The sequence below is a fragment of the Scyliorhinus torazame genome, chromosome 16 (genome assembly GCF_047496885.1).
Source record: "Scyliorhinus torazame isolate Kashiwa2021f chromosome 16, sScyTor2.1, whole genome shotgun sequence".
Lineage (NCBI taxonomy): Eukaryota > Metazoa > Chordata > Chondrichthyes > Carcharhiniformes > Scyliorhinidae > Scyliorhinus > Scyliorhinus torazame.
In genome coordinates this window covers 87,096,753-87,123,266 of record NC_092722.1, presented here as the reverse complement: position 1 = coordinate 87,123,266, position 26,514 = coordinate 87,096,753, and the positions used below count along the sequence as shown (strand labels likewise).

The following is a 26,514-nucleotide window of genomic DNA, read 5'->3' as shown; positions in this document are numbered from 1 at the left end:
ACACACAGTCTCTCTCTCTCTCTGTCTCTCACACACACTGTCTCTCTCTCAAACACTGTCTCTCTCTCACAGTCTCTCTCTCTCTGTCTCTCACACACAGTCTCTCTCTCACTGTCTCTCACACACAGTCTCTCTCTGTCTCTCACACACACTGTCTCTCACACACACTGTCTCTCTCTCTCTGTCTCTCACACAGTCTCTCTCTCAAACACTGTCTCTCTCTCACAGTCTCTCTCTGTCTCTCACACACACTGTCTCTCACACACAGTCTCTCTCTCTCTGTCTCTCACACACAGTCTCTCTCTCAAACACTGTCTCTCTCTCACAGTCTCTCTCTGTCTCTCACACACAGTCTCTCTCTCTGTCTCTCACACACACTGTCTCTCTCTCTGTCTCTCTCTCACTGTCTCTCACACACAGTCTCTCTCTCTCTGTCTCTCACACACAGTCTCTCTCTCTCTCTGTCTCACACACACACTGTCTCTCTCTCACACAGTCTCTCTCTCACACAGTCTCTCTCTCTCTGTCTCTCACACAGTCTCTCTCTCACTGTCTCTTACACAGTCGCTCTCTCTCTCTCACACACACACACTGTCTCTCACACACACTGTCTCTCACTGTCTCTCACACACAGTCTCTCTCTCTGTCTCTCACACACACTGTCTCTCTCTCACACAGTCTCTCACACAGTCTCTCTCTCTCTTCATGTCTCTCTCACACACACCGTCTCTCTCACACACAGTCTCTCTCACACAGTCTCTCTCACTGTCTCTCACACAGTCTCTCTCTCACAGTCTCACACACACACAGTCTCACACACACAGTCTCTCTCACACACAGTCTCTCTGTCTCTCACACACAGTCTCTCTGTCTCTCACACACACAGTATCTCTCTCACACACTGTCTCTCTCTCACAGTCTCTCACACACAGTCTCTCTCTGTCTCTCACACACACTGTCTCTCTCTCACACACAGTCTCTCTGTCTCTCACACACACTGTCTCTCTCTCACACACAGTCTCTCTCTCTGTCTCTCTCACACACTGTCTCTCTCTCACACACACACTGTCTCTCTCTCACACAGTCTCTCTCTCTCTGTCTCTCACACAGTCTCTCTCTCACTGTCTCTCACACAGTCTCTCTCTCTGTCTCTCACTCACACACAGTCTCTCTCTCTGTCTCTCACACACACAGTGTCTCTCACACACACAGTCTCTCTCTCACACACAGTCTCTGTCTCTCACACACACTCTCTCTCTCACACACAGTCTCTCTCTCTCTCTCTGTCTCTCTCACACACACTGTCTCTCTCTCACACACTGTCTCTCTCTCACTGTCTCTCTCTCACTGTCTCTCACACAGTCTCTCTCACAGTCTCTCTCACACCGTCTCTCTCTCACACACAGTCTCTCTCTCACTGTCTCTCACACACAGTCTCTCTGTCTCTCACACACACAGTCTCTCTCTCTCTCTGTCTCTCACACACACTGTCTCTCTCTCAAACACTGTCTCTCTCTCACAGTCTCTCTCTCTCTGTCTCTCACACACAGTCTCTCTCTCACTGTCTCTCACACACAGTCTCTCTCTGTCTCTCACACACACTGTCTCTCACACACACTGTCTCTCTCTCTCTGTCTCTCACACAGTCTCTCTCTCAAACACTGTCTCTCTCTCACAGTCTCTCTCTGTCTCTCACACACACTGTCTCTCACACACAGTCTCTCTCTCTCTGTCTCTCACACACAGTCTCTCTCTCAAACACTGTCTCTCTCTCACAGTCTCTCTCTGTCTCTCACACACAGTCTCTCTCTCTGTCTCTCACACACACTGTCTCTCTCTCTGTCTCTCTCTCACTGTCTCTCACACACAGTCTCTCTCTCTCTGTCTCTCACACACAGTCTCTCTCTCTCTCTGTCTCACACACACACTGTCTCTCTCTCACACAGTCTCTCTCTCACACAGTCTCTCTCTCTCTGTCTCTCACACAGTCTCTCTCTCACTGTCTCTTACACAGTCGCTCTCTCTCTCTCACACACACACACTGTCTCTCACACACACTGTCTCTCACTGTCTCTCACACACAGTCTCTCTCTCTGTCTCTCACACACACTGTCTCTCTCTCACACAGTCTCTCACACAGTCTCTCTCTCTCTTCATGTCTCTCTCACACACACCGTCTCTCTCACACACAGTCTCTCTCACACAGTCTCTCTCACTGTCTCTCACACAGTCTCTCTCTCACAGTCTCACACACACACAGTCTCACACACACAGTCTCTCTCACACACAGTCTCTCTGTCTCTCACACACAGTCTCTCTGTCTCTCACACACACAGTATCTCTCTCACACACTGTCTCTCTCTCACAGTCTCTCACACACAGTCTCTCTCTGTCTCTCACACACACTGTCTCTCTCTCACACACAGTCTCTCTGTCTCTCACACACACTGTCTCTCTCTCACACACAGTCTCTCTCTCTGTCTCTCTCACACACTGTCTCTCTCTCACACACACACTGTCTCTCTCTCACACAGTCTCTCTCTCTCTGTCTCTCACACAGTCTCTCTCTCACTGTCTCTCACACAGTCTCTCTCTCTGTCTCTCACTCACACACAGTCTCTCTCTCTGTCTCTCACACACACAGTGTCTCTCACACACACAGTCTCTCTCTCACACACAGTCTCTGTCTCTCACACACACTCTCTCTCTCACACACAGTCTCTCTCTCTCTCTCTGTCTCTCTCACACACACTGTCTCTCTCTCACACACTGTCTCTCTCTCACTGTCTCTCTCTCACTGTCTCTCACACAGTCTCTCTCACAGTCTCTCTCACAGTCTCTCTCACACCGTCTCTCTCTCACACACAGTCTCTCTCTCTCTGTCTCTCTCACACACAGTCTCTCTCTGTCTCTCTCACACACAGTCTCTCTCTCTCTCTCTGTCTCTCTCACACTGTCTCTCACACAGTCTCTCACACACACAGTCTCTCTCTGTCTCTCACACACAGTCTCTCTCACACACAGTCTCTCTGTCTCTCACACACACTGTCTCTCTCACACACAGTCTCTCTCTCTCTCTGTCTCTCACACCGTCTCTCTCTCACACACACAGTCTCTCTCTCTGTCTCTCACACTGTCTCTCTCACACACAGTCTCTCTCTCTCTCTCTGTCTCTCACACAGTCTCTCTCACACTGTCTCTCTCTCTGTCTCTCTCTCTGTCTCTCACACACAGTCTCTCTCTCTCTGTCTCTCACACACAGTCTCTCTCTCTCTCTCTGTCTCTCTCACACACACTGTCTCTCTCTCACTGTCTCTCACACAGTCTCTCACACACACTGTCTCTCACACACACAGTCTCTCTCTGTCTCTCACACACAGTCTCTCTCACACACAGTCTCTCTGTCTCTCACACACACTGTCTCTCTCACACACAGTCTCTCTCTCTCTCTCTGTCTCTCACACCGTCTCTCTCTCACACACACAGTCTCTCTCTCTGTCTCTCACACAGTCTCTCTCACACTGTCTCTCTCTCTGTCTCTCTCTCTCTGTCTCTCTCACACACAGTCTCTCTCTCTCTCACACAGTCTCTCTCTCTCTGTCTCTCACACACAGTCTCTCTCTCTCTCACACACAGTCTCTCTCACACTGTCTCTCTCTCTGTCTCTCTCTCTCTGTCTCTCTCTCTCTGTCTCTCTCACACACAGTCTCTCTCTCTCTCACACAGTCTCTCTCTCTCTGTCTCTCACACACAGTCTCTCTCTCTCTCACACAGTCTCTCTCTCTCTGTCTCTCACACACAGTCTCTCTCTCTCTCACACAGTCTCTCTCTCTGTCTCTCACACACAGTCTCTCTCTCTCTCTCTCTCACACAGTCTCTCTCTCTCTGTCTCTCACACACAGTCTCTCTCTCTCTCACAGTGTCTCTCTCTCTCTCTCACACACAGTCTCTCTCTCTCACAGTCTCTCTCTCTCTCTCTCACACACAGTCTCTCTCTCTCTCACACACAGTCTCTCTCACACTGTCTCTCTCTCTGTCTCTCTCTCTCTGTCTCTCTCACACACAGTCTCTCTCTCTCTCACACAGTCTCTCTCTCTCTGTCTCTCACACACAGTCTCTCTCTCTCTCACACAGTCTCTCTCTCTCTGTCTCTCACACACAGTCTCTCTCTCTCTCTCTCACACACAGTCTCTCACTCACTATCTCACACACTGTCTCTCTCACACAGTCTCTCTCACACAGTCTCTGTCTCTCTCACACACACACTGTCTCGCTCTTTCTCTATGTATATATATATAACATATCCACAGATGTACACACCCGTGAAATATAATTTGAAAAGACCTACCCTCCTGCGACCAGATGCAAGATTGTATCCCCTTGGTTCATACTGCACTGCCCTTCCCGCCCCCCACTTGTCGCCATGGACCGCTGCCCGAGTGGCGGTTGGGACGCAGCTCGCGGAGGCCTCTGCCCGGGTCACTGGCGCACTTCCTCCTGTGGCGCACTTCCAGGCTGGCGGGGAGGGAGGCGTCTCCTCCCTGCTGCAGGATCCAATTGCAGCCCACAGTACCTCTCCTCCCCGTCCCCCGCTCCCCGCTCTCGGCCGCGTCAACCCCCCCCCCCCGGTCAACCCCCCCCCCCCCCCCGGTCAACCCCCCCCCCCCCCCCCGGGCAACCCCCCCCTCCCCCCCCGGGCAACCCCCCCCTCCCCCCCCGGGCAACCCCCCCCTCCCCCCCCGGGCAACCCCCCCCTCCCCCCCCCCCCCCCGGGCAACCCCCCCCTCCCCCCCCCCCCCCCGGGCAACCCCCCCCTCCCCCCCCCCCCCCCCGGGCAACCCCCCCCTCCCCCCCCCCCCCCCCCCCGGGCAACCCCCCCCTCCCCCCCCCCCCGGGCAACCCCCCCCTCCCCCCCCCCCCGGGCAACCCCCCGCCTCGGTCAACCCCCCCCCCCGCCTCGGTCAACCCCCCCCCCCCCGCCTCGGTCAACCCCCCCCCCCCCGCCTCGGTCAACCCCCCCCCCCCCCGCCTCGGTCAACCCCCCCCCCCCCCGCCTCGGTCAACCCCCCCCCCCCCCGCCTCGGTCAACCCCCCCCCCCCCCCGCCTCGGTCAACCCCCCCCCCCCCCCCCCCGCCTCGGTCAACCCCCCCCCCCCCCCCCCCCCCGCCTCGGTCAACCCCCCCCCCCTCGGTCAACCCCCCCCCCCCCCCTCGGTCAACCCCCCCCCCCCCCTCGGTCAACCCCCCCCCCCCCCTCGGTCAACCCCCCCCCCCCCTCGGTCAACCCCCCCCCCCCCTCGGTCAACCCCCCCCCCCCCCTCGGTCAACCCCCCCCCCCCCTCGGTCAACCCCCCCCCCCCCTCGGTCAACCCCCCCCCCCCCTCGGTCAACCCCCCCCCCCCCTCGGTCAACCCCCCCCCCCCTCGGTCAACCCCCCCCCCCCTCGGTCAACCCCCCCCCCCCCTCGGTCAACCCCCCCCCCCCTCGGTCAACCCCACCCCCCCATGGTCAACCCCCCCCCTCGGTCAACCCCACCCCCCCATGGTCAACCCCCCCCATGGTCAACCCCCCCCATGGTCAACCCCCCCCCTCGTCAACCCCCCCCCTCGTCAACCCCCCCCCTCGTCAACCCCCCCCCTCGTCAACCCCCCCCCTCGTCAACCCCCCCCTCGTCAACCCCCCCCTCGTCAACCCCCCCTCCCGAGCATCTATCTCCCCCCTCGAGTCTCCTCCCCCCCCCGACCCTCTTATCCCCCCCCGAGCCTCTTTCCCCCTCCCACCCGAGCCTCTTTCCCCCCCCCCACCCGAGCCTCTTTGCCCCCCCCACCCGAGCCTCTTTCCCCCCCCCACCCGAGCCTCTTTCCCCCCCCACCCAAGCCTCTTTCCCCCCCCCCACCGAGCCTCTTTCCCCCCCACCCGAGCCTCTTCCCCCCCCACCCGAGCCTCTTCCCCCCCCCCACCCGAGCCTCTTCCCCCCCCCCACCCGAGCCTCTTCCCCCCCCACCCGAGCCTCTTCCCCCCCCCACCCGAGCCTCTTCCCCCCCCCACCCGAGCCTCTTCCCCCCCCCCCACCCGAGCCTCTTCCCCCCCCCCCACCCGAGCCTCTTCCCCCCCCCCACCCGAGCCTCTTTCCCCCCCCCACCCGAGCCTCTTCCCCCCCCCACCCGAGCCTCTTCCCCCCCCCACCCGAGCCTCTTCCCCCCCCCCACCCGAGCCTCTTCCCCCCCCCCCCACCCGAGCCTCTTCCCCCCCCCCCACCCGAGCCTCTCCCCCCCCCCACCCGAGCCTCTCCCCCCCCGAGGCTCTCCCCCCCCCCCGAGGCTCTCCCCCCCCCCCCGAGCCTCTCCCCCCCCCCCCCGAGCCTCTCCCCCCCCCCCCCCGAGCCTCTCCCCCCCCCCCCCCCGAGCCTCTTCTCTCCCCCCCCCCGAGCCTCTTCTCCCCCCCCCCCCCGCGAGCCTCTTTCCCCCCCCCCGAGCCTCTTCCCCCCCCCCGAGCCTCTTCCCCCCCCCCCGAGCCTCTTCCCCCCCCGAGCCTTTTTCCCCCCCCCGAGCCTTTTTCCCCCCCCCGAGCCTTTTTCCCCCCCCCGAGCCTTTTTCCCCCCCCCGAGCCTTTTTCCCCCCCCCCGAGCCTCTTTCCCCCCCCCCGAGCCTCTTTCCGCCCCCCGAGCCTCTTTCCCCCCCCGAGCCTCTTTCCCCCCCCCGAGCCTCTTTCCCCCCCCCGAGCCTCTTTCCCCCCCCCGAGCCTCTTTCCCCCCCCCGAGCCTCTTTCCCCCCCCCCCCCCGAGCCTCTTTCCCCCCCCCCCCCGAGCCTCTTCTCTCCCCCCCTCCTCGGTTAACCCCCCCCCTCGGTTAACCCCCCCCCCCCCTCGGTTAACCCCCCCCCCTCGGTTAACCCCCCCCCTCGGTTAACCCCCCCCCCCTCGGTTAACCCCCCCCCCCCTCGGTCACCCCCCCCCTCGGTCACCCCACCCCTCGGTCACCCCACCCCTCGGTCACCCCACCCCCCTCGGTCACCCCCCCCCGCTCGGTCACCCCCTCCGCTCGGTCACCCCACCGCTCGGTCACCCCCCCGCTCGGTCACCCCCCCGCTCGGTCACACCCTCCCCTCGGTCACCCCCCCCCCTCGGTCACCCCCCCCCTCGGTCACCCCCCCCCCCCCTCGGTCACCCCCCCCCCCCCTCGGTCACCCCCCCCCCCTCGGTCACCGTCACCCCCCCTCGGTCACCCCCCCCCCCCCTCGGTCACCCCCCCCCCCCTCGGTCACCCCCCCCCCCCCCCTCGGTCACCCCCCCCCCTCGGTCACCCCCCCCCCTCGGTCACCCCCCCCCCCCTCGGTCACCCCCCCCCCCTCGGTCACCCCCCCCCCTCGGTCACCCCCCCCCCTCGGTCACCCCCCCCCCTCGGTCACCCCCCCCCCCTCGGTCACCCCCCCCCCTCGGCCACCCCCCCCCCCTCGGTCACCCCCCCCCTCGTCAACCCCCCCCCCTCGTCAACCCCCCCCCTTGTCAACCCCCCCCCTTGTCAACCCCCCCCCTTGTCAACCCCCCCCCTCGTCAACCCCCCCCTCGTCAACCCCCCCCTCGTCAACCCCCCCTCGTCAACCCCCCCTCGTCAACCCCCCCCCTCGTCAACCCCCCCCCTCGTCAACCCCCCCCTCGTCAACCCCCCCCTCGTCAACCCCCCCTCGTCACCCCTCCTCGTCAACACCCCCCCAGTCAACCCCCCCCGTCGTCAACCACCCCCCGTCGTCAACCCCCCCCCCGTCGTCAACCCCCCCCCGTCGTCAACCCCCCCCGTCGTCAACCCCCCCCGTCGTCAACCCCCCCCGTCGTCAACCCCCCCCCGTCGTCAACCCCCCCCGTCGTCAACCCCCCCCCGTCGTCAACCCCCCCCCGTCGTCAACCCCCCCCGTCGTCAACCCCCCCGTCGTCAACCCCCCCCGTCGTCAACCCCCCCCGTCGTCAACCCCCCCCCCCCGTCGTCAACCCCCCCCCCGTCGTCAACCCCCCCCGTCGTCAAGCCCCCCCGTCGTCAACCCCCCCCCCGTCGTCAACCCCCCACCCGTCGTCAAACCCCCACCCGTCGTCAACCCCCCCCGTCGTCAACCCCCCCCGTCGTCAACCCCCCCCGTCGTCAACCCCCCCCGTCGTCAACCCCCCCCGTCGTCAACCCCCCCCCGTCGTCAACCCCCCCGTCGTCGTCAAACCCCCCCCGTCGTCGTCAACCCCCCCGTCGTCGTCAACCCCCGTCGTCGTCAACCCCCCCTCTTCAACTCCCCCCTCGTCAACCCCCCCTCGTCAACCCCCCCTCGTCAACCCCCCCTCGTCAACCCCCCCTCGTCAACCCCCCCCTCGTCAACCCCCCCCTCGTCAACCCCCCCTCGTCAATCCCCCCTCGTCAACCCCCCCGTCAACCCCCCCCCCCTCGTCAACCCCCCCCTCGTCAACACTCCTCCCCCCGAGCCTCTTCCCCCCCCGAGCCTCTTCCCCCCCCCCGAGCCTCTTCCCCCCCCCGAGCCTCTTCCCCCCCCCGAGCCTCTCCCCCCCCCCCCGAGCCTCTTCCCCCCCCCGAGCCTCTTCCCCCCCCCCGAGCCTCTCCCCCCCCCCCGAGCCTCTCCCCCCCCCGAGCCTCTCCCCCCCCCCGAGCCTCTCCCCCCCCCCCGAGCCTCTCCCCCCCCCGAGCCTCTCCCCCCCCCCGAGCCTCTTCCCCACCCCGAGCCTCTCCCCCCCCCGAGCCTCTCCCCCCCCCCGAGCCTCTCCCCCCCGAGCCTCTCCCCCCCCCCCCGAGCCTCTTCCCACCCCCGAGCCTCTTCCCACCCCCGAGCCTCTTCCCCCCCCCGAGCCTCTTCCCCCCCCCCGAGCCTCTTCCCCCCCCCCGAGCCTCTTCCCCCCCCCCGAGCCTCTTCCCCCCCCCCGAGCCTCTTCCCCCCCCGAGCCTCTTTCCCCCCCCGAGCCTCTTTCCCCCCCCCCCCGAGCCTCTTCCCACCCCCCGAGCCTCTTCCCCCCCCTCCCCGAGCCTCTTTCCCCCCCCCGAGCCTCTCCCCCCCCCCCCCCCCCGAGCCTCTCCCCCCCCCCCCGAGCCTCTCCCCCCCCCCCGAGCCTCTCCCCCCCCCCCGAGCCTCTTCCCCCCCCCCCGAGCCTCTCCCCCCCCCCCCCCGAGCCTCTCCCCCCCCCCCGAGCCTCTCCCCCCCCCCCGAGCCTCTCCCCCCCCCCCCCCGAGCCTCTCCCCCCCCCCCCGAGCCTCTCCCCCCCCCCCCGAGCCTCTCCCCCCCCCCCCGAGCCTCTCCCCCCCCCCCGAGCCTCTTCCCCCCCCACCTCTCTTCCCCCCCACCTCTCTTCCTCCCCCCACCTCTCTTCCCCCCCACCTCTCTTCCCCCCACCTCTCTTCCCCCCACCTCTCTTCCCCCCACCTCTCTTCCCCCCACCTCTCTTCCCCCCACCTCTCTTCCCCCCACCTCTCTTCTCCCCACCTCTCTTCCCCACCTCTCTTCCCCCCCCACCTCTCTTCCCCCCCCACCTCTCTTCCCCCCCCACCTCTCTTCCCCCCCCACCTCTCTTCCCCCCCCACCTCTCTTCCCCCCCCACCTCTCTTCCCCCCCCACCTCTCTTCCCCCCCCACCTCTCTTCCCCCCCCACCTCTCTTCCCCCCCCACCTCTCTTCCCCCCGCCACCTCTCTTCCCCCCGCCACCTCTCTTCCCCCCGCCACCTCTCTTCCCCCCGCCACCTCTCTTCCCCCCGCCACCTCTCTTCCCCCCCCACCTCTCTTCCCCCCCACCTCTCTTCCCCCCCACCTCTCTTCCCCCCCCACCTCTCTTCCCCTCCCCCGAGCCCCTTCCCCTCCCCCGAGCCTCTTCCCCCCCCCCCCCGAGCCTCTCCCCCCCCCCCCCCCGAGCCTCTCCCCCCCCCCCGAGCCTCTCCCCCCCCCCCCGAGCCTCTCCCCCCCCCCGAGCCTCTTCCCCCCCCACCTCTCTTCCCCCCCACCTCTCTTCCTCCCCCCACCTCTCTTCCCCCCACCTCTCTTCCCCCCACCTCTCTTCCCCCCACCTCTCTTCCCCCCACCTCTCTTCCCCCCACCTCTCTTCCCCCCACCTCTCTTCCCCCCACCTCTCTTCTCCCCACCTCTCTTCTCCCCCACCTCTCTTCCCCCCCCACCTCTCTTCCCCCCCCACCTCTCTTCCCCCCCCACCTCTCTTCCCCCCCCACCTCTCTTCCCCCCCCACCTCTCTTCCCCCCCCACCTCTCTTCCCCCCGCCACCTCTCTTCCCCCCGCCACCTCTCTTCCCCCCGCCACCTCTCTTCCCCCCGCCACCTCTCTTCCCCCCGCCACCTCTCTTCCCCCCCCACCTCTCTTCCCCCCCACCTCTCTTCCCCCCCACCTCTCTTCCCCCCCCACCTCTCTTCCCCTCCCCCGAGCCCCTTCCCCTCCCCCGAGCCTCTTCTCCCCCCCCCGAGCCTCTTCTCCCCCCCCCCCGAGCCTCTTCTCCCCCCCCCCCCGAGCCTCTTCCCCCCCCCCCCGAGCCTCTTCCCCCCCCCCCCGAGCCTCTTCCCCCCCCCCCCCGAGCCTCTTCCCCCCCCCCCCCGAGCCTCTTCCCCCCCCGAGCCTCTTCCCCCCCCCGAGCCTCTTCCCCCCCCGAGCCTCTTCCCCCCCCGAGCCTCTTCCCCCCCCGAGCCTCTTCCCCCCCCGAGCCTCTTCCCCCCCCGAGCCTCTTCCCCCCCCGAGCCTCTTCCCCCCCCGAGCCTCTTCCCCCCCCGAGCCTCTTCCCCCCCCGAGCCTCTTCCCCCCCCGAGCCTCTTCCCCCCCCGAGCCTCTTCCCCCCCCGAGCCTCTTCCCCCCCCCGAGCCTCTTCCCCCCCCCGAGCCTCTTCCCCCCCCCGAGCCTCTTCCCCCCCCCGAGCCTCTTCCCCCCCCCGAGCCTCTTCCCCCCCCCGAGCCTCTTCCCCCCCCCGAGCCTCTTCCCCCCCCCGAGCCTCTTCCCCCCCCGAGCCTCTTCCCCCCCCGAGCCTCTTCCCCCCCCGAGCCTCTTCCCCCCCCGAGCCTCTTCCCCCCCCGAGCCTCTTCCCCCCCCGAGCCTCTTCCCCCCCCGAGCCTCTTCCCCCCCCGAGCCTCTTCCCCCCCCGAGCCTCTTCCCCCCCCGAGCCTCTTCCCCCCCCGAGCCTCTTCCCCCCCCGAGCCTCTTCCCCCCCCGAGCCTCTTCCCCCCCCGAGCCTCTTCCCCCCCCGAGCCTCTTCCCCCCCCGAGCCTCTTCCCCCCCCGAGCCTCTTCCCCCCCCCGAGCCTCTTCCCCCCCCCGAGCCTCTTCCCCCCCCCGAGCCTCTTCCCCCCCCCGAGCCTCTTCCCCCCCCACCTCTCTTCCCCCCCCCACCTCTCTTCCCCCCCCCACCTCTCTTCCCCCCCCCACCTCTCTTCCCCCCCACCTCTCTTCCCCCCCCCACCTCTCTTCCCCCCCCCACCTCTCTTCCCCCCCACCTCTCTTCCCCCCCACCTCTCTTCCCCCCACCTCTCTTCCCCCACCTCTCTTCCCCCCACCTCTCTTCTCCCCACCTCTCTTCTCCCCACCTCTCTTCTCCCCCACCTCTCTTCCCCCCCCACCTCTCTTCCCCCCCCACCTCTCTTCCCCCCCACCTCTCTTCCCCCCCCACCTCTCTTCCCCCCCCACCTCTCTTCCCCCCCCACCTCTCTTCCCCCCCCACCTCTCTTCCCCCCCCACCTCTCTTCCCCCCCACCTCTCTTCCCCCCCCACCTCTCTTCCCCCCCCCACCTCTCTTCCCCCCCCACCTCTCTTCCCCCCCCCACCTCTCTTCCCCCCCCCACCTCTCTTCCCCCCCCCACCTCTCTTCCCCCCCCCACCTCTCTTCCCCCCCCACCTCTCTTCCCCCCCCACCTCTCTTCCCCCCGCCACCTCTCTTCCCCCCGCCACCTCTCTTCCCCCCGCCACCTCTCTTCCCCCCCCACCTCTCTTCCCCCCCCCACCTCTCTTCCCCCCCCCACCTCTCTTCCCCCCCCACCTCTCTTCCCCCCCCACCTCTCTTCCCCCCCCACCTCTCTTCCCCCCCCACCTCTCTTCCCCCCCCCACCTCTCTTCCCCCCCACCTCTCTTCCCCCCCCACCTCTCTTCCCCCCCACCTCTCTTCCCCCCCCACCTATCTTCCCCCCCACCTCTCTTCCCCCCCACCTCTCTTCCCCCCCACCTCTCTCCTTCCCCCCCCTCTCCTCTCTCCTCCTCCCCCCACCTCTCTTCCCCCCCCCACCTCTCTGCCCCCCCCCACCTCTCTTCCCCCCCCCCACCTCTCTTCCCCCCCACCTCTCTTTCCCCCCCCCACCTCTCTTCCCCCCCCCACCTCTCTTCCCCCCCCCCACCTCTCTTCCCCCCCCCACCTCTCTTCCCCCCCACCTCTCTTCCCCCCCACCTCTCTCCTTCCCCCCCCTCTCCTCTCTCCTCCTCCCCCCACTGGCCGCTCACCCTGTGGGGGGGGGGGAAGAGAGAGAGCCTGGAGGGGGGGGAGAGAGAGATCTTGGGGGGGGGGGGGGTAGAGAGAGCTTGGGGGGGTAGAGAGCTTCGGGGGGGTAGAGAGAGTGCTTGGGGGAGAGAGAGCTTGAGGGGAGAGAGAGAATGCTTGTGGGGGGGAGAGGGTTCTTGGGGTGGGGGGGAGAGAGAGAGCTTGGCGGGGAGAGAGCTTGGGGGAGAGAGGGAGCTTGGGGGGGGCGAGGAGAGAGGGAGCTGGGGGGGGGAGAGAGAGAGGGAGCTGGGGGGGGGGGGGGTGGAGAGAGAGAGGGAGCTGGGGGGGGGGGAGAGAGAGGGAGCTTGGTGGACCGGTTACCCTTGGTCAAGGCAAGGTTCTACTCTATCTTATGGTTTGGGACATTTACCTAATATTTCATTAATACATTCATAAATTAATTCATCTCTAACGGTCACTATAAAACATTTAATTTATCCGCACAGTTGATCTCTAGCTAACACTATCTAAGCAACACTCATGCTGCTGGTGAATGTCAAAGAACTTATATACAGTACAAAATTTGAAACAGCAGCATCACATTTCTACTTGGTCCTAATAAAGTTAAAGAGGTACATGGTTTATTCTTAGCAGCAATGGGTACATGAATTCAATTTTGTTGAATTCCAAAGGGGGCTCGGACTGTATATATCGGGGAGCGGGAGGCTTTTGCTCGCCATTTACGGAGTCGAAGTGTCTGAATGACACTAGATTATTGCAATTACTAGAAGGACCTCTACTATGTATGAAAGGGGGTTCCATTTGGCAATGTTTTTGCACCAAGTGGGGGTTTCGATGTCTGTCTTTATGTGTTGTGTAGTGTCCGTGGCCTGTTGTGTGGTAGTGTTCGGGGCTGGTGTGGGGTTTGTAACAAGAGTCCGCTGCGCGCGCAGTTGCAGAAGTCCAGCGATGATCCAACGCATGTCAACAGTTCTTCCTTCATCTTGTTTTTTCTATTTTCCGTGTAATCCTGGGGGTGCAAGCATAGTATCTGTTGTCTTTGGTTAATATCTCGTTTTATTAGTCTTTCTCTCCTTACCAATTACCCGTCATGATTGTCACCATGTGTGACTCCCTCATTTTTTTTGATGTGGAGATGCCGGCGTTGGACTGGGGTGAGCACAGTACGAAGTCTTACAACACCAGGTTAAAGTCCAACAGGTTTGTTTTGATGTCACTAGCTTTCGGAGCGCTGCTCCTTCCTCAGGTGAATGCAGAGGTCTGTTCCAGAAACACATATATCTTCCCCCCCCCCGAGCCTCTTCCCCCCCCCCCCCCGAGCCTCTTCCCCCCCCCCCCCAAGCCTCTTCCCCCCCCGAGCCTCTTCCCCCCCCGAGCCTCTTCCCCCCCCGAGCCTCTTCCCCCCCCGAGCCTCTTCCCCCCCCGAGCCTCTTCCCCCCCCGAGCCTCTTCCCCCCCCGAGCCTCTTCCCCCCCCCCCGAGCCTCTTCCCCCCCCCGAGCCTCTTCCCCCCCCCCGAGCCTCTTCCCCCCCCGAGCCTCTTCCCCCCCCCGAGCCTCTTCCCCCCCCCGAGCCTCTTCCCCCCCCCGAGCCTCTTCCCCCCCCCGAGCCTCTTCCCCCCCCCCCATCTACAGACGTCCATCTACAGACGTTGAAAGATGCCCTCGTACGAACGGGATATGGCACTCGACTCATCGATCGACAGTTCCAACGCGCCACAGCGAAAAACCGGACCGACCTCCTCAGAAGACAAACATGGGACACAACCGACAGAATACCCTTCGTCGTCCAGTACTTCCCCGGAACGGAGAAACTACGTCATCTTCTTCACAGCCTTCAACACGTCATTGATGACGATGAACATCTTGCCAAGGTCATCCCCACACCCCCACTACTTGCCTTCAAACAACCGCGCAACCTCAAACGAACCATTGTTTGCAGCAAACTACCCAGTCTTCAGAACAGTGACCACGACACCACACAACCCTGTCATGGCAATCTCTGCAAAACGTGCCAGATCATCGACATGGATACCACTATTACACGTGAGAACACCACCCACCAGGTACGCGGTACATACTCGTGCGACTCGGCCAACGTTGTCTACCTCATACGCTGCAGGAAAGGATGTCCCGAAGCGTGGTACATTGGCGAGACCATGCAGACGCTGCGACAACGAATGAACGGACATCGCGCAACAATCACCAGGCAGGAATGTTCCCTTCCAGTCGGGGAACACTTCAGCAGTCAAGGGCATTCAGCCTCTGATCTCCGGGTAAGCGTTCTCCAATGCGGCCTTCAGGACCCGCGACAACGCAGAATCGCCGAGCAGAAACTTATAGCCAAGTTCCGCACACATGAGTGCGGCCTCAACCGGGACCTGGGATTCATGTCGCATTACATTCATCTCCCACCATCTGGCCTGCGAAATCCTACCAACTGTCCTGGCTTGGTACAATTCACACCTCTTTAACCTGGGGTTACCCCATCTCTGGATCTGTAAAGATTTAATCACCTGCTAATGCTCGCATTCCTAGCATTGTTTGGCATCTTTGAATTTGTCTATATATGTGTTTCTGGAACAGACCTCTGTATTCACCTGAGGAAGGAGCAGCGCTCCGAAAGCTAGTGACATCGAAACAAACCTGTTGGACTTTAACCTGGTGTTGTAAGACTTCGTACTGTGCTCATTTTTTTTAAAAATACCATTTTGGAGAGACAAGAAATGCAAATTGCAAATGAAACCTGTTGGACTGGAAACGGTATTCCGAATAAACATGAGAGCAAATGGGAGGACCGTGTCCCACGTGGTATTGTTCTGTTGCACCATCTTCCTAATGGTCGCTTTTAAAGTTCGATTCATTCTCTCGACAATGCTACTGGATTGAGGGTGATTTGCGATATGGAATTTCTGCCTGATCCCAAAAATTGTTAAAACATTTTGCATGACTCTGCCGGTGAAGTGGGAACCTTGGTCTGACTCAATGCTGCAGGGGAGACCCCAGCGTGAGAATATCTATTGGGTCAAAACTTGGTGGTGGCCTTTGCTGTGTTTGTCCGTGAGGGAAATGCTTCTACCCATTTAGTAAAGGTGTCGATTACAACCAGCATATATTTGAAACCTTTTCTGCAAGAGGGAAGGGGGCCAATGTAGTCGAGTTGCAAATTTGTCCAAGGGCCATTAACAGGTTGGGAGTGACGTAATTGTCCTTTCTTTGAGTAACGTTCGGGATTGTTCTGAGCACAGATAAGGCAATTCTCGACATAATGGGTTACATCGCTTTTTAAATTGGGCCACCAACACAAAGGTCTTAAATGGGCAATGGTATTGTCAATCCCCTGATGTCCGTGTCCGTCATGAAATTGGTAAATGAGCTGGTTTCTGTCCTGGGTGGTGACCACATAAATTCCGTTTTTTAAAACTATACTGTCCTGCACGGTCAGTGCGTCCTTCCATTTATCACAGGGGACTGGGAAGTTGCCGTCTAAAACCTGTTTGACGGTGTTGTCTGCTTTTTGGGCTTGAGATAGATCCTCAATATTATTGGGAAACCTGGACTTAGTGTATCGGTTCACTTTCGGGTGGCTGCCAGAAGTGACCATGGCGTGATCCTGCTTTGGCTAAGGGGTCTGCCTTTACATTACCGGGTCGGGACGAGCGATGATGGCTTCTTACTTTAAGATACCGTATGTGCGATCTGAGGCTGTCTTGAGAATGTGCTTTAACAACGGGCAGAGGATAGGAGTTTTCCATCGGCTAAAACAAAGCCTCGAGATTCCCAAAGGGGCAGGAATTCTGTTAAGCTGTTGCACACATACAGGCTGTCGGAGTGTATGTCTGTGGGGGTTGGAAAAGAGTCGAGGTGCTGAATTACATAGGCTATGGCTGCGAGTTCTGCTGCTTGTGAACCTAGGTGGCCGGGCCATTTTAAAGAGATCTCTTCTAGTGGGCGTCCCTGCGCGTCTTCTACGTAAATTCCACAACCAGTAATTCCAACTCCGTTTTCGATTGTGGACGAACCGTCTCCATAAATCTTTTAAGTATTCCCTGTGGTTTGGGAATTCTGTGTCTTACTGCCTGCTCGTGGGTGTAGTGACTTTGGGATAAAGGGTCCTGTGTGGTGTTGGGCTGCTATGATATGGCACTCATGTGGGGTCCCTGCATATTGGAGATTATCGGCCAGAAATGGCTGGGTCTTGGTGCGTTTTACTGTAATGTCCCTACCTTGTAACAGTAGTGTCCAGCAAGCTGCTCTGATTTGGCTGACTGAACCGTCCTTTAATCTACCGTCTAGTAATAGTTGAGTGGGGGTGTGCTCAGTCAAGATCGTGACTGGGTTGAGGCCTGTGATGTACGCAAAGTACTGTACTGCCCAAAAGACTGCAAGCAAGTGCCATTCGCAGGCTGTGAACCCTTGCTCTACGGGGTCTAATACTCTTGAGGCATAGGCTACGGTCCTAAGTGATCATGTCGTTCTTGCAGGAGTACTGCTGATAGGGTTCGGTTGGTGGTTGCTACTTCTATGGCATAGGTCAAGTCTGGAACTTTTAAAGCAGGGGCTGTGCCTAGGGTGCGTTTTAAATCATCAGTGGTGTCTGTGTGCTGCGGAAGCCATTCCCATGGGGCGTTCTTTTTAAGGAGTTCTGAGAGTGGGGCTGCTTTATTGGCAAAACCATCTATATGATTTCTGCAATATCCTACCAAACCTAGGAATGACCAAAGTGCAGTGACATTGTGGGGCTGGGGCAATTTAACGATGGACTCGATCCATTTTTGCTCAATTTCTCTCTTCTCGTGGGTGATGATGGTACCTAAATAAAGAACTTTTTCCTTTACAATCTGGGCCTTTTGGGGTTGACCTTGCATCCGATGGATTGCAGTAGGCCTAGTAATTCCAATAAGAGCTCTATGTGTTCCTCTTTTGTGTCCGTTTGCAAGAGCAGATCATCCACATATTGTATTAGGCATTCGGGTCAGGAACATTTAGAAAGTTCGTTGGCCAATTGTTGGTGGAAAATGGAGGGGGAGTTATGGAATCCTTGTGGGAGGCATGTCCACGTGTACTGCTGCCCTTGAAAGGTAAACACAAACTTATACTGGCAGGCCTTGTCTAACGGGATGGACCAAAAGCCATTGCTGATATCCAGCACTGTGAAATATTTTGCCTGTATTTTGAGCATGCTCTCGGGACGCGTGGCAACAGTGGGGGCTGCTAAATGGGTTACCTTATTAAGTTCTCGGTAGTTGATCGTTAGTTGCCATAAACCATCGGGCTTTTTTACAGGCCAAATTGGGGCATTATTTGTGGATGCTACGGGTCGAATAACTCCTTGGTCTAACAGACTGTTAGTAACCTTCAAAATCTCACCCTCGGCTTGCTGTGGGAAACCGTATTGCTTTTGCGGCTTTGGATCGGGACCTGAAATCTTTATTGTACCTGGGATCGTCCCACAATCGTGTTTGTGTTGTGCGAACAAAGCTTTGTGTTTTATAAGGACCTCTCTAATCATCTGGTCTGCACTAATTGTTTGCGGATTAAACCAATAGTCCCCTACTGAGCAAATCCTGTTTTCATAATCCCCGACTGTGAGCCTAGCGGGAGCCCTAGCTGTTTTGGCCATTCGCCCTACACATTTGTTTACTGGGTCAAACGAAAGGTTATGGGAGCTCATAAACTCAATGCCTAAAATGTGCTCTGCTGTTTGGGGTAAGTCAACTAAAATGACTGGGTGTCTGGTGCTAATGTTCCCTATCTGAATGGGTATGGGAGCTGTGATATATCCTTGCTGTATGTGGCCGGTGAATTCACTCAGGGTGATGGTGTCTGTGGTGGGCCATTTGTCCTGTTGAAACATGGTGGAGGAGTTTAAAGTGGTGCGGGATCCTCCTGTGTCCCAAAGGAAATCGACTATGTCCCCGGACTGTGCCTGTAACTATTGGTCTGCCTGATTTGTCCCAGCGTGTGTCACAGACCCAAGTTGGGGGGTCCAAACACCAATAATCTGTGGAATTGTTAGAGGTGAAAATATTCACACGAAGGCCTTAGTAAAAAGCAGTTTAAAAGCAGTTTATTATGTCAGAACTCTGGGAGGCAAGGTCTGAGACTCCGCAGCCTTTGACAGCACATTATCTCACTTGAGCTAAGGCTCACACGGGTTAGAACAAAGAAAGAACAAAGAAAATGACAGCACAGGAACAGGCCCTTCGGCCCTCCCAGCCTGCGCCGATCCAGATCCTTTATCTAAACCTGTCGCCTATTTTCCAAGGATCTACTTCCCTCTGTTCCCCACCCGTTCATATATCTATCTAGATGCATCTTAAATGATGCTATCGTGCCTGCCTCTACCACCTCTGCTAGCAAAGCGTTCCAGGCACCCACCACCCTCTGCGTAAAAAGCTTTCCACGCACATCTCCCTTAAACTTTCCCCCTCTCACCTTGAAATCGTGACCCCTTGTAATTGACACCCCCACTCTTGGAAAAAGCTTGTTGCTATCCACCCTGTCCATATCTCATAATTTTGTAGACCTCAATCAGGTCCCCCCTCAACCTCCGTTGTTCCAATGAAAACAATCCTAATCTACTCAACCTTTCTTCATTAGCTAGCACCCTCCATGCCAGCCAACATCCTGGTGAACCTCCTCTGCACCCTCTCTAAAGCATCCACATCCTTCTGGTAATGTGGCGACCAGAACTGCACGCAGTATTCCAAATGTGGCCTAACCAAAGTCCTATACAACTGTAACATGACCTGCCGACTCTTGTACTCAATACCCCATCCGATGAAGGCAAGCATGCTGTATGCCTTCTTGACCACACTATCGACCTGCGTTGCCACCTTCAGGGTACAATGGACCTGAACTCCCAGATCTCTCTGTACATCAATTTTCCCCAGGACTCTTCCATTGACTGTATAGTCCGCTCTTAAATTTACAGTTAATATACAGATTCAAGTGGCGGAATTAGTTGTATTCTCATTTACATACAATCAATCAACTATATTCGCGTCACACTTCATTACATGCAATCAATCAATTTTCCTAGCATCCCAGTTATCACATATATGGTTAAAGTGGGTGTTGTCTTACCCGCCCCTAACTTCATACAAAAGTCATTCAAAACTAACAATGATGTCCTGTCTGTAACTGGGGTCCTTGATCTTATCAAGGCCACATAGCATTTCTTGTTCTGGGACGCTGTTATCAGCGGCTGTTGAAATATTCCCTAGGTTCTCATGAGGTAGTTCACACAGTTTGTAACTTATAATGAAATATGTAGCAAATGCAACTGGTTAACTATTATCTAATTCTTAATTCCCCACTTTAACTTGGGGAACATCCTCTATGTACACATACACACAAGGCAGACAAATACAGAGGGGAAGACAGGGGTAAGTAAAAGAGAAAAAGAGTCTTTGTTTCAGATGGATATTTCCAGCACCTTACTCTGGTTAAACTTTGATTTCAGTTCAAGGTATTTACTGTTGATTCATTCAAGTCTCTGTAGTTTCAGAAATACAGAACTCACAGCCTTTCTGGAGTGGGAGAGGCTGAGAGAGAGTCCTGGTCCTTGGTTGCAGCCTTTAATAGTTTCCCTGTAGATTCATTTATTCAGGTTCTCTGCAGCGTCATAAATACGGCACTCACAGCCTTTCTGGAGAGGGAGAGAAAAGCAGGTCCTCGTCTTTTTCTGTCTAGGTGGATCATTGATAGGAGTGCCAACATCCAAAAGCGGCTGAGATGCTGTGGGTGCTCTGGAGAGAATACATCATAACGATTAGTTGCAGAATGCAGCCCAAGATTGATTACAATTGGTGAACTGGAGCAGTTGCAGGGGATACATCTCAAACAGCAATTGCAAGAGATGTAATTCACAATTGCACTTGGTGCAATGCAGCGAGTGCAGGGCAGGGGAAGTGGCATGCATCTCAGTCGACAATTGCAACCTGTGCAATGTAGCAAGTGCAACTCAAACAGCCTTTGCAGTGGGGATGATGTGAGGGGAAATGAGAGGGGCGGGGACGAATGAGGGGAAGGAGAAAATGTGAGAGGAGGTGGGAGGTGAGAGGAGGAGGAATGTGGAAAAATGCAAAGGGGGGATGGGAGAATGAGAGGGGAGGGGGAGAATGTAGGGGGAGAGGGATGTGAGAAGGAGATGCGAGGGGAGATGGGAGAATGCAAAAGGGGATGCAAGGGTAGGGGGAAATGCAAGGGGAGATGGGAGAATGCAAGACGAGATGGGAGAATGCAAGAGGGGGATGCAACATGTGCTAATGCAGTGCAGAATGCAGCTGACTGTGAGCTGAGGCTGGCTTGGGAAGTTGACAGCTGACGAATTGGCTGCTGCTATTGTGCAATATCCTTACAAGGACATTGCTGAGCCTCTGCAAAGTGCAGAGGGCACCTTGCCTGAGAGCTGCAGGAAAGGGGTGTCTTTTTGGCCCACCCTATACCACATTGGCTCATAGGAAAGGAGAATGCAATCAATTTTATACATACACATCATACCATAGCAATATCCTTACAATGCAGAAGGCCTATTGAGTCTGTACCAAACCTCTGAAAGAGCAGCCTACCTAAAGGTCACGCCACCTCACTTTTTGGACATTAAGTGGCAATTGATCATGTCCAATCGACCTAACCTGCATCTTTGGACTGTGGGAGGAAATTGGAGCAGCGGGAGGGAACCCGAGCACCAGGAGGAAACCACGCATTCACAGGAAGAAAGTGCAAACTGCACACAGTTACCCAAGGGCGGAATCGAACCCTGTCCTTGGCGCTGTGAGGCAGCAGTGCTAACCACTGTACCACAAATATATATAGATAGATAGATAATTTGTTCATTTCTCTCTGTGTAAAGGTTGCTCCAGTTCCCGCACTTTTTTTCCATTTAGAAAGTTGTTCTGGAATCTTCCCTCCCGCCCTTCCCGAGCCACAAGGTGAGATCAGAAGATTAAACGAAATCTGCTCTCCCTCTCTCCTTGGCACACGCCAGCATTAATGATGGCGCCGGCCCAATCTGGCACAGTCCGTAGGCCGTTAAGAGTTCTGGAAACCGTCTTGTTCCTTTTCTTTCGACGGGATTTTGTTTCCACCTCTTTCCCGCTCCTTGGGGCTTAAGCGGCGAGTGAGACGAGGCGGTTTTTAATGTTTAAAAAAAAAACGGTTGGGCCATTATCAAAGATGGCGGACCATTTTGGGGGGGGAGGGGCTTTAACATTTTGGCCAGTGGGGATGAGACGGGGCGGGCCCCCCCCCCAAAAGAACAGGAGACCTCCCAGAGGGCGGGGCGGGAGAAGCCGATTCTCCAATGTTAGGGCGACGGAGCTGAGCTCCTGTCAGTTGCCGGGGAGACCAGTATAGCCCCGCCCCTTCCCCGCACCCTCCTGCAGTCAATCCTCCCGCAGCCAATGCTGAGAGGAAAAGGAGGGCCCCACGTGGGGGCGCACGGCCAATCGGGCCGCTTCTCTCCGGCACTGTGGGGGAGCCGTTTCGCCCCTCCCCGAGGTCACATGTGAGGAGGACAGGTTATAAAAGGAGCCGCGCGGCAACCGCTCTGTCTCAGTCGCCTGCCTTTCTCTTGTTTCTGTATCTGGTTACCCTGCTCGGGTCCCGGCACCTCACTCATTCCAATTTCTCACCGAGGAAAGCCAGCTGAACATAATCTCCCGCAGCCATGACCCGAAAATTCTTCGTTGGGGGTAACTGGAAGATGAACGGCAACCGCAAGACGTTGACCGAGCTGGTCTGCAGCATCAACAAGGCCAAGATAAACGATCAGACCGGTGAGGGCGGGGCTAGGAAGACCTGTCACGTTTGCAATGAGAAATCCCAATGTAAACTGGGGGCGGGGCCAGCAGGGAGGGGGTGGGGCTTGTGGGAACAACGTTTACAATGGGAATTCTCAATGTAAACCTTTTTGGGGGGGGGCGGCGCTTCCTGGCTGCCCGGTCACATTTACAATGGGACCGCCAGATGTAAACTGTCGGGGGGTCAGGCCTTGACGACCTGTCGTCGGGCGGCGTGGTTCACAGCCCCAGGGATCCAGGTTCGATTCACTGTCTGGAGTTTGCACGTTCTCCCCGTGTCTGCATGGGTTTCCTCCCACAAGTCCCAAAAGACGTGCTTGTTGGGTGAATTGGACATTCTGAATTTCCTCCTCCGTCAACCCAAACCGCCGGAATGTGGCGACGAGAGGCTTCTCACAGTAACATTATTGCAGTGTTAATCCTACTTGTGACAATAATAAAGATTATTATTTACAATGGGCCTTCCCTATTTAAACTTTGGGGTGGTGCCTGGCTACCCTGTCACGTTTACAAGGAGAATTCCCTATGTAAACTTTTGAGGGCATGGGGCTTTGATGGCCTGTCATGTTTACAATGGGACTTTCTTTTGTAAACTTTGGAGGACCTGTCATGCTTTAGAGTGGGAATTCTCCGTGTAAACATCGGGAGGGGTGCCAGATTGACCTCCTTTTGCAGAGGGTGGGGGATGTGTGGAGGTTGTTCGTTCCATTGGCATTCTGGGTGGTTTGGATCCCTTCCGGGGGTTTAATGGGCCCATGAGAGGTAGGGGTAGGAGGATCTCACCTGGCTGCGAGGGTGTGACACAGCTCAGTGGGAGTGCAGGGATGGAAAGGGTGCGAGTCCCAGCGATCTGTTCTGGGAACAGGGAAGGAAATGCCGAGATGGGTAATTTCATCAGCCTGTTTGGCTTCCGTGACCTTTCAGGATTGACAAGTCAGCATTCCAGTGGAGGCACTGGAATCGGAAGACACTGTGGGTAGCGAGAACTGTCCTCACACTGGGGTGTTTTTTATTTAATTTGGTTTTCTGAGTACCCAATTTGTTTTTTCCATTTAAGGGGCAATTTAGCGTGGCCAATCCACCTACCCTGCACATTTTTGGGTTGTGGGGGTGAGACCCAGCTGACACGGGGAGAATGGTTTGCACAGTCACCCAGGGCTGGGATCGAACCCGGGTCCTTGGCACTGTGAGTCAGCAGTGCTAACCACTGCGCCACTCTGCTACCCCTCACACTGGGTGTTGTGGACGCTGCAGTGCTGTTGTTATTCCATTCCCCCTTGGTATCTCTCCCAATCCCAGCGAACCCGAACGTGGCAGCAATGCTCTATCCCCAACCTCCAGCTCCATTCGGCCTTTGTCGTTCGAGCGGCAGGCTTGTTCTGACCTGGCATCCTATCATCTCCTATGTCAGTCAGGCAGAAGGAGAGACCGCTATGGGGCAGCCTGACCTTTCAGTGTCGCGACTGTGTTTAAAAATAGAGAGACGGAACCGTCTTGACATTTTAGAAGGCTTGTTCTCCACGACTGGAATAGCTCTCTCAACCTTTATGAGCGTCTTTAGGAGGGAGGCTCGGGTTTCCCTCACACCACCTCCCATCTTCTCTCCACTCAAACCCGCCAAGAGAATTGCAGCTTGCTGTTTGACTGTAGGAGGCACAATGCAGCACATTCCCAGGTTACATGTCCCTGGTGGTCGGGGTGGTGATGGAGGGGAAATGGCTGAATCTGGACCGATGGTCTAACTTCTCTCTTTGCACCTTCCCTCTCTTGCCCCTCGTCCTCCTTCTCCCCGGCCTTTTTTCTACCCCCCTCACATCTTTCTCTTCCTCCCCCCCCCCCGTCTTTCTCTTCCCCCCCCCCCGTCTTTCTCTTGCCCCCCCCCGTCTTTCTCTTGCCCCCCCCGTCTTTCTCTTGCCCCCCCCCGTCTTTCTCTTGCCCCCCCCCGTCTTTCTCTTGCCCCCCCCCCGTCTTTCTCTTGCCCCCCCCCGTCTTTCTCTTGCCCCCCCCCGTCTTTCTCTTGCCCCCCCATCTTTCTCTTGCCCCCCCCCGTCTTTCTCTCCCCTCCCTCCCCCCCCGTCTTTCTCTCCCCTCCCCCCCCGTCTTTCTCTCCCCTCCCCCCCGTCTTTCTCCCCCCCCTGTCTTTCTCTCCCCCCCCCTGTCTTTCTCTCCCCCCCCCCGTCTTTCTCCCCCCCCCCCGTCTTTCTCCCCCCCCCCCGTCTTTCTCTCCCCCCCCCCGTCTTTCTCTCCCCCCCCCCCGTCTTTCTCTCCCCCCCCCCGTCTTTCTCTCCCCCCCCCCGTCTTTCTCTCCCCCCCCCCGTCTTTCTCTCCCCCCCCCCCCCCGTCTTTCTCTCCCCCCCCCCCGTCTTTCTCTCCCCCCCCCCCGTCTTTCTCTCCCCCCCCCCCGTCTTTCTCTCCCCCCCCCCCGTCTTTCTCTCCCCCCCCCCCGTCTTTCTCTCCCCCCCCCCCCGTCTTTCTCTCCCCCCCCCCCGTCTTTCTCTCCCCCCCCCGTCTTTCTCTCCCCCCCCCCGTCTTTCTCTCCCCCCCCCCCCGTCTTTCTCTCCCCCCCCCCGTCTTTCTCTCCCCCCCCCCCGTCTTTCTCTCCCCCCCCCCGTCTTTCTCTCCCCCCCCCCGTCTTTCTCCCCCCCCCCGTCTTTCTCCCCCCCCCTGTCTTTCTCCCCCCCCCCTGTCTTTCTCCCCCCCTGTCTTTCTCCCCCCCCCTGTCTTTCTCCCCCCCCCTGTCTTTCTCCCCCCCCTGTCTTTCTCCCCCCCCCTGTCTTTCTCCCCCCCCTGTCTTTCTCCCCCCCCGTCTTTCTCCCCCCCCCTGTCTTTCTCCCCCCCCCTGTCTTTCTCCCCCCCCCTGTCTTTCTCCCCCCCCCTGTCTTTCTCCCCCCCCCTGTCTTTCTCCCCCCCCCTGTCTTTCTCCCCCCCCCTGTCTTTCTCCCCCCCCCTGTCTTTCCCCCCCCCCTGTCTTTCCCCCCCCCTGTCTTTCCCCCCCCTGTCTTTCTCCCCCCCCCTGTCTTTCTCCCCCCCCCTGTCTTTCTCCCCCCCCTGTCTTTCTCCCCCCCCTGTCTTTCTCCCCCCCCCTGTCTTTCTCCCCCCCCTGTCTTTCTCCCCCCCCCTGTCTTTCTCCCCCCCCTGTCTTTCTCCCCCCCCCTGTCTTTCTCCCCCCCCTGTCTTTCTCCCCCCCCTGTCTTTCTCCCCCCCCCTATCTTTCTCCCCCCCCTGTCTTTCTCCCCCCCCCTGTCTTTCTCCCCCCCCTGTCTTTCTCCCCCCCCCTGTCTTTCTCCCCCCCCCTGTCTTTCTCCCCCCCCTGTCTTTCTCCCCCCCCCTGTCTTTCTCCCCCCCCCTGTCTTTCTCCCCCCCCTGTCTTTCTCCCCCCCCCTGTCTTTCTCCCCCCCCTGTCTTTCTCCCCCCCCCTGTCTTTCTCCCCCCCCTGTCTTTCTCCCCCCCCCTGTCTTTCTCCCCCCCCCTGTCTTTCTCCCCCCCCCTGTCTTTCTCCCCCCCCTGTCTTTCTCCCCCCCCCTGTCTTTCTCCCCCCCCTGTCTTTCTCCCCCCCCTGTCTTTCTCCCCCCCCTGTCTTTCTCCCCCCCCTGTCTTTCTCCCCCCCCTGTCTTTCTCCCCCCCCTGTCTTTCTCCCCCCCCTGTCTTTCTCCCCCCCCTGTCTTTCTCCCCCCCCTGTCTTTCTCCCCCCCCTGTCTTTCTCCCCCCCCTGTCTTTCTCCCCCCCCTGTCTTTCTCCCCCCCCTGTCTTTCTCCCCCCCCTGTCTTTCTCCCCCCCCCTGTCTTTCTCCCCCCCTGTCTTTCTCCCCCCCCCCCTGTCTTTCTCCCCCCCCCTGTCTTTCTCCCCCCCCTGTCTTTCTCCCCCCCCCTGTCTTTCTCCCCCCCCCTGTCTTTCTCCCCCCCCCTGTCTTTCTCCCCCCCCCTGTCTTTCTCCCCCCCCTGTCTTTCTCCCCCCCCCTGTCTTTCTCCCCCCCCCTGTCTTTCTCCCCCCCCCTGTCTTTCTCCCCCCCCCTGTCTTTCTCCCCCCCCCTGTCTTTCTCCCCCCCCCTGTCTTTCTCCCCCCCCCTGTCTTTCTCTCCCCCCCCGTCTCTTTCTCTCTCTCCCCCCCCCGTCTCTTTCTCTCTCTCCCCCCCCCCCCCCGTCTCTTTCTCTCTTCCCCCCCCCCCCCGTCTCTTTCTCTCGCCCCTCGTCTTTCTCACTTCCCCGCCCCCCCCCCGTCTTTCTCTCTCCCCCCCCCCCCCCCCCCCCGTCTT

General features: G+C 59.3%; 2 protein-coding genes and 1 long non-coding RNA gene across 4 annotated transcripts in view; 1 reads left to right on the top strand and 2 right to left on the bottom strand.

Moving 5' to 3' along the window:
* Positions 1-4,545, bottom strand: part of LOC140392276 (solute carrier family 25 member 36-A-like) — a 118,033-nt gene extending 113,488 nt beyond the window's left edge. Inside the window, exon 1 of the mRNA XM_072477593.1 lies at positions 4,349-4,545. Coding sequence (XP_072333694.1) covers positions 4,349-4,425 — 77 coding nt within the window. The 5' untranslated portion in view covers positions 4,426-4,545. The remainder of the gene's footprint in view (positions 1-4,348) is intronic.
* A 13,966-nt stretch (positions 4,546-18,511) lies between these two features.
* Positions 18,512-21,749, bottom strand: LOC140392931 (uncharacterized). Of its 2 annotated transcripts, none has more exons than XR_011935453.1 (2): positions 21,202-21,749; positions 18,512-20,207 (listed from the first exon to the last, which is right to left on the bottom strand). It is a non-coding gene; the product is annotated as an uncharacterized lncRNA (long non-coding RNA). The 2 variants fall into 2 exon arrangements; XR_011935454.1 differs by having other exon boundaries at positions 20,962-21,326.
* A 240-nt stretch (positions 21,750-21,989) lies between these two features.
* Positions 21,990-26,514, top strand: part of LOC140392275 (triosephosphate isomerase-like) — a 12,485-nt gene continuing 7,960 nt past the window's right edge. The window contains exon 1 of the mRNA XM_072477592.1: positions 21,990-22,267. Coding sequence (XP_072333693.1) covers positions 22,130-22,267 — 138 coding nt within the window. The 5' untranslated portion in view covers positions 21,990-22,129. The remainder of the gene's footprint in view (positions 22,268-26,514) is intronic.